This window comes from Anopheles marshallii, chromosome 2, assembly GCF_943734725.1.
Source record: "Anopheles marshallii chromosome 2, idAnoMarsDA_429_01, whole genome shotgun sequence".
Lineage (NCBI taxonomy): Eukaryota > Metazoa > Arthropoda > Insecta > Diptera > Culicidae > Anopheles > Anopheles marshallii.
Genome location: NC_071326.1, coordinates 52,376,833 through 52,387,076, shown reverse-complemented (window position 1 = coordinate 52,387,076; position 10,244 = coordinate 52,376,833). Strand labels below are relative to the sequence as shown.

The window sequence follows — 10,244 nt, the reverse complement described above, 5'->3', positions numbered from 1 at the left end:
GTTTGATAAGACGGCGTCGTCTGAAGAAAAGCGAGCGGAACTTTTATTAAATTTTCATAAACATTTCTCGAAAAAAAGGGTAATTAAAGAAATTGTACATGAAAGCTATGCTCTTTATAGACCATACAGGATTTTTTGTTTAATTTACAGAGCTTAAAAAATTGTTTTAGGAATTTTAAATGTCAAAATATTTAAGACAACGAACAACGACGACGTTAATATGGAAATATCTTTCAATACTTCTTTCCTAATCAGATAGACAATCGTAGTTCATATAGCAGTTCAGTTAATTGTTCATAACATCGAATATCGTCGGTTGACAAAGATTATTTGCAGATTATTATAGCGTATGATACGAAATTTAAAGTCTACGTGTTGGAATGGGAATTCCATTATGTATGTAAATAGACTTAGTCCTATCGTTATATGCTTCATTACATGCTACAATCTTCGGCCACTTCGAACGAGGCATTTTACTCCCCTTTTCTGTACCAATAAACAAACTTGATGAATGTATTACATTCCTACCTGATTATGGGTTTTGTATAAACTATCAGCAGTTCAAAAATATACGCCCTCGTCGTCGTCGTCCTTTGAAAGTTGTAACTGGAACAGCGCACCAGCGGTATCGTCAGTTGTTCCCCACTTGGCTGCTTCACCACCTCGAACCGTCACATTATAGCAAACATTCTCACTTTTCAATAAACTTTGCCGCAAAGTAATCATTTTGTGAGTAAAATCTCGACTCCGTATCGACGTTACACTCAGGAAACCTTTGTACAGTTCTTGCATAAAGCGGCAATGTTGGAAACAACTCTCTGAATTTCCAGATCCGAGCGAGTTGACGCATGTTCTCATAATCTCACCGCTAAGATCACCAAGGCCAAGTACAAAATCTTGCGGATGCAGCAAACAAGTCATCTTAAATGCTTCGCCACCTTTGTTCGATACAGCTGTTGCAATTGTTGATTCCTCCAACCCTTGCCCAGTAGATGGCTCCATATTGTCTTCCTCCTTGATGTTTTTCATATCGCATGGAACATCGCTTGGGGTATTTTCATATGTTAGCTTCTGTTGAATAGATTCCCAGTGCGATATATCCTGCCCGCAACAGTATTCATAAAATGTGTAAGCTTCAATAAACTCTTGCATTCCATTCGTATATGCCCGCGCAAACTGGTAAGGATCTCGATCCTTCAGTTCTTTTGCAATGTTTATAAAATGGTTGCGAAAAATGGTTTCCAGTCGTTCCTTCGCTTCTTCGCAAACTTTTCGAGCATTGTTCTTTCTGAAACATGAACAAACATTATTAATCCTTTTGATAACAAACAAGACTGTAACCTAAAAACAGCTTAAAATGCCAGCATGGAAACAGAAACCATTTTGAAAATGAACCATATTCTTTGCATTACCAATACAATGCGACCTGGGGATTTCATGCTAATCACGCTTCCAATGCTTTGTGTACAACGGGAGTTATTCAATTGTTATATTACTGATGATACGTAACAGCATAATTGCAAAATTAGCAGTCTCCCTTAACCTTAGTTCAATGATGACACTAACCGGCGTTGCCGTTTTTTGACTATATCTGTACTTAAGCTTACCTAGGATCGATAGTGTGCAGAAGAAAGATGATTCGCTTGGATTCAATGGTGATGTCCCGGCCGATTTTCACAATGCGCTCATATTTATCGTGCTTCGCATCTAAAATGGTCGCGTATTCACGGAAACACTGAATTACGGGATTGTTTTCATCAACTGAAGCATTGTCGTGATCTTTTCCACGACGACCGCCTCCCTTCCCGAAATGTTGACGCTTGTTACCGCGATATGCACTCATTTTATACGAAGCTTTTGGTGAGACAAAAATGAAGTACAGAAACTCAAGATTCTTCCTAATGTTTTCTAAAAACGCACAAACGAGAGATAGCTTTCCCGGCAATTCGCAACCAACTTGTAGCTGTCACGACGGTAGCGGCATGAACAAATGACGATCACATAAACTGGTGATCGGACAAATGCATTGACGGATACGGTTTTTGATATGTGTGGGACAAAAACCAACTTTTTTATTGCCCAAGTTCTGACCGATAAAAAGCGCGAACAACATTTTCAGCTGTTTTGCAGAAAAAACCTTTCATAACATTTGAATCTCGAGTTAATAAGAAATCAGAAGCCGATTTTGTACGTCAATTGCATTAATTTCCCGAAATTATCGAAGTTTGACATCCGACGAACCGTACAATGTTTGAAACGCATTTTCATGCATTTAGGTACACAGAAAGGTGAAATGATGCAGGATGTGCATAATTTTGCATAAAATAAACAGTTTCATAACCGCGATAACCGCGATACCAGTGCAAAAAAACTGATTTATCTTCAACATGACATGCCGTTGACAGTTTTGATAGCGCTTGCGGTATCCTGACAGCCATCCCATTGTGCAGCTGAAAAGATTAGAAAGTCCAAAACAAGTGCTGCAAACAACGTCGGTCGAGCATCGTAACAAACAAAAGTGCCCAAGGGGAAAGTGTTTGGCCACCACCGTAATTACCATCAGCGTCTAGTGTAAATGTGCAGTGAACAGTGAAACCTTAATAATAACGAAGGCGTTAGTGTTATGAACTGGATATGATTTGTAATGCATTTGGTAGCTGCAAACAAAATACAGAACAAGTCTGAGTCCTCATTATTGTTGCCCGAACAACCAAATTCAATTGATGTGAGTGTCCATTCAAGCTAGGAGAAAATAATTAGGTAAAGTGAAATGCAATCATTGAAACGTGTCTTATTGACACACTCACACCGAGAGAGATGCACAATTGCTTGTTGTATTGTTGGCGATTGTTTCCTGACTTGAAAAGAACGTATTTTTTTTTACTTGTACTTCACAAGAGCAATCAACCTCCCTAGAACGGACTTTGGATGTGTGCGATAATCCGTGCCTATTGATGCGTGGCCTGTTCTACGTTTCTCAATCCTTCTTTAAATATTTCTATTGAAGTTAGTCAATGTTGACAAAAAATTAGTGTGATGAGACTATCATGCATTCGGTTGGCTTCAATAAGCAAACTTTGGAGCTCACATACTCGCAAGACACAAAAAGCCAACAACGTGAAGACATTCAAGCAAAAGATTGACGCAATGATTATTTTCACCAGCAATATGTTAGTTTGCATAGGTGACGGGCGCGATGGGAGCGAGAGGTCTAAGCAAATAGATTCGAGTGTCTATCGTGCGGTTAGGCTGATAATAATTCACAATAAATCTAACCAAAGCAATAACTCGTTTTTGGACATTGAGGTTTGTGGTGTCTTTCCAGCTCATCCAGCAAGAAGGAAACGATCGGTATCATTATTAACCTCTCCAAGAGGTTCATCGATTGTTCCGTTGAATAGTTCGTTTTGATGTTCCGTTACTGTGTAAGCTACTCACTGGCTATGGTCAATTGGAGCGTGATGACTCATGTTTGGTTCCGGTAATGTCCATTTATCAGCTTTCCACCATTCACTCGCAGGTGTATTACATTACGATATCGAAAAAGATGGAAACGTGTAATGCTGTGATATTTTGGCAATTCCCAATAAGGGGGAGAGAGTGTATCTGATAACTACTAGCTATCTTTCGTTGTCCAATGTCGATAAGGTGTTATTTATCGGCAAAGTGTAGTGCCTGTAGAGCGTATTGCTGAAATAGCAAAGATATTTTTCATTGAACTCGCCCAGATGCAGTCCGTTTTGGTTGTTAAAAACTCTACGCATTTAAAATTTTTGAAACGTATAAAAACAATCCCAACTTTAAAACATAGCATCTTTTGATAAACCTTTAAATTATTAGCTTCGTACCTTGAAGCAAAATTATCGTACATAAAGAAATTTTAATATCCAGTGGCAATGGTTAAAAACTCGTTAAAATTAATCTCAAACGATAACTAATGGGCTGCGTTATCACAATTTACATTTTTTTAGTAAGGTTCCTATCTCACTTGTACGATTTGGTGACTTTCTTGAAACATTCAAACACAGTTATCAGTGAACGAATGTCACGGTCGGTTGGAAGGCAATAAGCGAATAAACGAGTAAAACAGCACAACCACATAAGTGTTCGAAACATGTAACATATTAAGATTCGTACGTTGATTCAGATGAATCGTAAACATGCTAAAAGTGTTCTAGTAAGCTCATATTGTATATCTCATTTTATATGCTATTTTTTTGTTTTCTGGTTTTAGGTATATCGCAACACTTGCAGGACCTGTGAAACTTGACTAGCCAAATAGTGTGTGAGCACAGTTCTCTGGACAGACCAAAATGGATTATATAAATTTTCCCAACCTGACCAGCGTTTATTCGCCCAACCGTGAGGCGTGTCTAGTGCTAAATAAGACCAAAATCTTGATTAACCTTTACGAAGGTATCCCGGAGACGTTGCTGCTGAATGTGATAGCGTGGTTTTTCTTGATACTGCTGTTCACGCTGCTCCGTCAGCAAGCCTGGGATTATGGACGGCTAGCGCTAGTGAACAGTCACGGTGAGAACAAACGCTGGACGCAACTGTTTTATGCCCATGGTAATGTGCCCGGTGGTGGAGGGGCGATGGGCAGCTCGACGGAAACGTCAGACACACTCAACAGTCTCAGCATCGATCGGGGCTTCTTCTCCTGGATAGTTGCCACGTTTCGTTTAACGAAGGAGCAAATTCTTACACACAGTGGCCCGGATGCAGTGCACTATCTCTCATTTCAGCGACACCTAATCGTGGTGATGGGTATTATGACGGTGATTTCGATCGCTATTATACTTCCGATCAATTTTTCCGGCACGCTCAGTGGTGATAAGAACTCGTTTGGGCACACGACGATTTCGAACCTCGAACCAGATTCACCCTCGATGTGGGCCCACGTCGTGTTTGCTATTGCCTACGTACCGATGGTGGTGTTGGTTATGCGTCGTGCATCTGGTCGCAATGCTTTCAAAACCGCCCCGACGCGCACGATCATGGCGACTAATATATCGCAAGGCGATTGCAGCAAAACCATCATAAGAACTTACCTGCAGCAGCTCTTTCCGGACGTGTCGATCGAAGACATCCAACTGGCCTACAATATATCAAGTTTGATTAAAGCAGCTGAAGAATATGAGCGAACAGTCGAGGCACGCATCTACTGCGAAGCGCACCGAAATCGGGATGCAATCCAAGCTCAACCGTCTTGTTTCAGCTGTGAAAAGGTAGATGCATTGGAGTACTACAAAGATCACGAAGCACAATTGGCTGGAGAGGTTGCTCGGTTGCGTGCTTCGGCACTGAATGAACCGCTCGGTATTGCATTCGTGACGCTCAATTCTGCCCACGAGGCGCAACACGTTATGCTGCATTTTAAGCCGGGAACGTATCGCGAGTGGAATCTTTCGTTTGCCCCGGCTCCATCGGATATCTTCTGGGAAAATCTCAACATCGATACCGCCCAGTGGTACTGCAAGTGGGCAACGGTTAACTTTGCGCTATTTCTGTTTCTATTTTTCCTTACCACCCCCGTCATCATTGTGAATCAGCTGGACACGCTTTCGCTAACGAAAAACACCACCTCGCAGATCAGCAAGATCAGCCCGCTAGTTTCAGAATTCCTGCCCACGTTACTGCTGTGGTCCCTGTCCGCATTGATGCCAGTGATCGTCGCATACTCGGACACGTGGTTGTCGCACTGGACACGTTCGCGACAAAACTATCTGATAATGACAAAAACTTTTGGCTATCTGCTGTTCATGATATTAATCCTACCGTCCCTCGGTTTGACGAGCGCCCAGGCGCTACTGCAATGGACTATTGAGTCGAACGACACGTACCGGTGGGAATGTATCTTTCTGCCGGACAAAGGTGCGTTCTTTGTAAACTATATTATTACTGCGGCGTTCATCGGTACGGCGCTCGAGTTGATACGTTTTCCGGACCTTATTTGCTACATCTGGAAGCTGGCGACGGCAAAATCACGAGCCGAGACACCCTACATACGTAAATCTATCCTTATCACATTCCCGTTTGGTATACACTACGCCTGGATGGTGATGGTGTTTACGACTAGTACAGTTTACAGTTTGGCCTGTCCACTAATCATGCCCTTCGCCATGGTATACATCACGCTGAAACATTTCGTCGACAAGCATAATCTCTTTTTTGCATTCGCACCATCGAACATGATCAGCCAAGGCAGCGGGGGTAAGATTCACAGCACTGCCGTTACTATGACGAAATTTTCGGTTGTCCTGTTGCTGATCATCATGGCAGCGTTGGCAGTGGTGCGCACTGGTACGCTTGAGCTACGTGCGGGTGTACTAATCATGGCCTTGTGCGTAACGCTCGTCATGTTTGCATGCATGTCACCGATTAAACGGTGCACAACATCACCTCTACGCATCGTCGAAATGGATGGACCAGCTCCGATCTACGTAGCGGATGTGTTGATTAACCGACGCATGGTGTCGGACAGCCCGTCCCATCTTAGCTATGGGTCAGATACGACCATGAACATTGTGATGAATGATGCCGGTGTCAGTGTGACTGCATAGAGTACGTCCTCCACTTCCTTCCATACTTTACCCTGCACGCGTCTTATGCTCTCCTCACCCGTGATCGCAAGCATGATCCAAAGTGATATTAAATGTTAAGCCAACTCAATTGCTTACGATACAGTATTCCGCGTCTCAGCTGAATTCATAGAAACGGATCCTAATCAGGGTAGGTTTTCTGTAAGCTTTCTTTGTACATTCTGCGGTATGTAAAGTGGCTTATGCGGCCACACGGCTTTTCAGAACCATTGTGATGGTCTGGACAGGGCGGAAATTTTAAGCAAATGGTTATCACGCGTGAAGAAGTTTTGAGGATAGATGATTTCTTTCTGTTTTCGTTTTTTTGTGTTGTTTGATTCAGTTTCTATTATAAATGCTTTAGAATGTTTCACTTGAATAATGTTTGGAGCCAAACCAAGTAAGATGTAATTTTTACCTTTATAACAATCATGTGTAACAATTATTAGCAGAATTATTAGTCAATGACAATTCCAAGAAAATGTCACTATAAATTATTTAATCATAGCAGTTTGATTTTCCTGTATATCCAATAAATGGAGAGAAAAGAGCCTCCACTCCGTGTAGAAAATGTGATCATGTGCAAATAAACATTTCCTATCTCTTGCGATGGAGAACAATTGTACTGGAGAACAATATGTTTAAACCCGAATTGTGTGTTGTTTATAAGAGATTTATATAAACTTTAGGACCAATAAAATGTAAAATTAACACTGACAACAAAACGATTATTGAGAATTTTTTTTATGAATTTATTTCGTTTACAAAACTATTCAATCATTCGAAATACCTAGTAAATTCAAGTACTGCAAGCTCCAATAGAGCAAAGGTAGAACTGTTTGTTCATTAAATTATTCCTTCCGAGTAGTGGCCGCTTTCCATCAATTCAATTGGGGGTTTAAGCCAAGACACAACGTCAACTCACATCCATGACACACCAGTGGGATCGAGCACTGTCGCGTACGTTCGAGCAGCTGCTCGATTAGTTTCTGGTGGGTTCGAGAAGCTCGCCGATGATTCTAGAAATGGAAATGTTTCATACATATAGCCGCGTTTCGGGCAGCGAGCGTCATTCAAAGAACAACAATCGGAGAGTGAAAAGCAAACGAGCGCCAACGACAGCGTGAGAATCAAGTGTGCAACAATCGGAATTGTGAATTACACGAACTAGCAACACTAACGCGGACTTGTTTTTATCGAAGCGAACCGAAGTGGAAGTGAATTTGAAAATACAAACACCGTACAAGATTGTCGTAGAAATGCCGTCTGCAATTGGAATCGATTTGGGCACGACGTACTCGTGCGTAGGAGTGTTTCAGCATGGAAAGGTGGAAATCATTGCCAACGACCAGGGCAACCGAACGACACCGAGCTATGTTGCTTTCTCGGACACGGAGCGGCTTATTGGTGACGCAGCCAAGAATCAGGCGGCCATGAACCCGACAAACACAGTGTTCGATGCCAAACGATTGATTGGACGCCGGTATGACGACCCGAAGATTCAGACCGATCTTAAGCACTGGCCCTTCACGGTGGTGAACGACTGTGGAAAGCCAAAGATCCAGGCGGAATTCAAAGGAGAACGCAAAACGTTTGCGCCAGAGGAGATCAGTTCGATGGTGTTGACGAAAATGAAGGAAACGGCCGAAGCATACCTGGGACATTCGGTGAAGAACGCGGTCATCACAGTTCCAGCCTACTTCAACGATAGTCAGCGACAGGCTACGAAGGACGCCGGTGCCATCGCGGGTCTGAATGTGATGCGCATCATCAACGAACCGACGGCGGCCGCGCTGGCTTATGGTTTGGACAAGAACCTGAAAGGCGAACGCAACGTGTTGATATTCGATCTGGGCGGAGGGACGTTCGACGTGTCCATTCTGACCATCGACGAGGGCTCGCTGTTCGAGGTACGAGCTACAGCCGGCGATACACACCTGGGCGGGGAAGACTTCGACAACCGAATGGTGGCCCACTTCGTGGAGGAGTTCAAGCGCAAGTTCAAAAAGGACCTATCGAAGAACGCGCGGGCACTGCGGCGCCTGAGGACGGCTTGCGAGAGAGCGAAGCGTACGCTTTCCTCCAGCACGGAGGCAACGATCGAGATCGACGCTCTGATGGATGGCATCGACTACTACACGAAAATCAGCCGGGCGCGCTTCGAGGAGCTTTGCTCGGATCTGTTCCGCTCCACGCTGAACCCGGTGGAGAAAGCCCTCACGGATGCAAAGATGGACAAAGGCTCTATTCACGACATCGTGCTGGTGGGCGGCTCTACTCGCATTCCGAAGGTACAGTCGCTGTTGCAGAACTTCTTCAGCGGCAGATCCTTGAACTTGTCGATCAATCCCGACGAGGCGGTGGCCTATGGTGCGGCGGTCCAAGCAGCAATTCTTAGTGGCGATAAGGACGAGAAGATCCAGGACGTGTTGTTGGTCGATGTGGCTCCGCTTTCTCTGGGAATCGAGACCGCCGGAGGTGTGATGACGAAGCTGATCGAGCGCAACTCACGAATCCCGTGTAAGCAGACGCAGTCCTTTTCGACCTACGCGGACAACCAGCCGGGCGTGTCGATCCAGGTGTTCGAGGGCGAGAGAGCGATGACGAAGGACAACAATCTGCTGGGCCAGTTCGACCTTTCAGGCATTCCGCCGGCACCGCGCGGTGTGCCAAAGATCGAGGTCACGTTCGATCTGGACGCGAACGGCATCCTGAACGTATCGTCGAAGGAAATGAGCACTGGCAAGGAGAAAAACATCACGATCAAGAACGACAAGGGCCGCTTGTCGCAGGCTGACATCGATCGTATGCTGGCTGAGGCGGAAAAGTTCCGCGAGGACGATGAAAAGCAGCGAGAGCGCGTTGCAGCGCGCAACCAGTTGGAGGCGTACTGTTTCAGCCTGAAGCAATCGCTAGAGTCAGCCGGTTCAAAGATAAGCGAAAGCGATCGCAAAACAGTGGAGGACCGGTGCAGCGAGACCCTGCGCTGGATCGACGGTAACGGTATGGCAGAGAAGGAGGAGTACGATCACAAAATGCAGGAGCTATCGCGATCCTGCAGTCCGATCATGACGAAGCTGCATCAGCAGTCAGGAGCCGGTCCATCTCCGACCAGTTGTGGACAGCAAGCTGGCGGGTTCGGTGGACGAACGGGTCCGACAGTAGAGGAAGTAGATTAAGAAGCAGAAAAAGCGGTTAGCTTCAGGAGTAATGCTAGACGTACATGAAGACTGTGTTAATAGCTGTAAATAAATAGGAATAAGTCATTTGTAAGAAATATTGCTCGTTGAATAAAGGATTATATGTGAAAGTAGAACAAAACAGGCTGTATTGAATTTTCATCGTTCTTCATTTTCACATTAAATTTCCCCAAGAATGTGAAAGAATGGTTAGATTTCGAATTTTTGGCACTACAACCACCCGGCTTAAATAACTTGAAGCGGTAAAATAATTTCGAAAAGGTTTAGCTAGAATGCGTTTTTGCAATCGGAAGTAAATTATGTTTATACGACTTGAACCGAACCCTTGGAGCTGGCTAGTCGAGTTTATTGAGCGCTGTAGTATCAACATCCTGCTACCAAATTTGTCGATTAATTTATCTCTCGTTACAGTGTTAACAATGTTAACCCATTATGTCCCAGAGGTACGAAATCTTAATCC

General features: G+C 44.0%; 3 protein-coding genes across 4 annotated transcripts; 2 read left to right on the top strand and 1 right to left on the bottom strand.

The window, feature by feature from the left end:
- Positions 1–561: 561 nt before the first annotated feature.
- Positions 562–1,843, bottom strand: LOC128707980 (translin-associated protein X). The gene is made up of 2 exons (XM_053802937.1): positions 1,608–1,843; positions 562–1,288 (listed from the first exon to the last, which is right to left on the bottom strand). The coding sequence occupies exons 1-2, from the start codon at positions 1,841–1,843 to the stop codon at positions 562–564; spliced, it is 963 nt and encodes a 320-aa protein (XP_053658912.1).
- A 2,470-nt stretch (positions 1,844–4,313) lies between these two features.
- On the top strand, positions 4,314–6,566 carry LOC128718126 (calcium permeable stress-gated cation channel 1). Its single transcript, XM_053811800.1, has one exon. The coding sequence runs from the start codon at positions 4,314–4,316 to the stop codon at positions 6,564–6,566; it is 2,253 nt and encodes a 750-aa protein (XP_053667775.1).
- Positions 6,567–7,837: 1,271 nt separating this feature from the next.
- Positions 7,838–9,763, top strand: LOC128709055 (heat shock protein 70 A1-like). 2 transcript variants are annotated; one of them, XM_053804040.1, is made up of 2 exons: positions 7,838–9,683; positions 9,714–9,763. In XM_053804040.1, exons 1-2 carry the CDS (start codon positions 7,844–7,846, stop codon positions 9,761–9,763), a joined length of 1,890 nt encoding a protein of 629 aa, XP_053660015.1. In that variant the 5' UTR covers positions 7,838–7,843. The 2 variants fall into 2 exon arrangements, with proteins under 2 accessions (XP_053660015.1, XP_053660014.1); XM_053804039.1 differs by having other exon boundaries at positions 7,838–9,763.
- The last annotated feature ends 481 nt before the right edge of the window (positions 9,764–10,244 follow it).

Coding starts and splice junctions, on each gene's coding strand:
- LOC128707980 (XM_053802937.1), bottom strand. CDS start 1,843: ATGAGTGCATATCGCGGTAACAAGCGTCAACATTTCGGGAAGGGAGGC. Junction 1,289..1,607: donor CTGCACACTATCGATCCTAG/GTAAGCTTAAGT, acceptor TTCATGTTTCAG/AAAGAACAATGCTCGAAAAG.
- LOC128718126 (XM_053811800.1), top strand. CDS start 4,314: ATGGATTATATAAATTTTCCCAACCTGACCAGCGTTTATTCGCCCAAC.
- LOC128709055 (XM_053804039.1), top strand. CDS start 7,844: ATGCCGTCTGCAATTGGAATCGATTTGGGCACGACGTACTCGTGCGTA.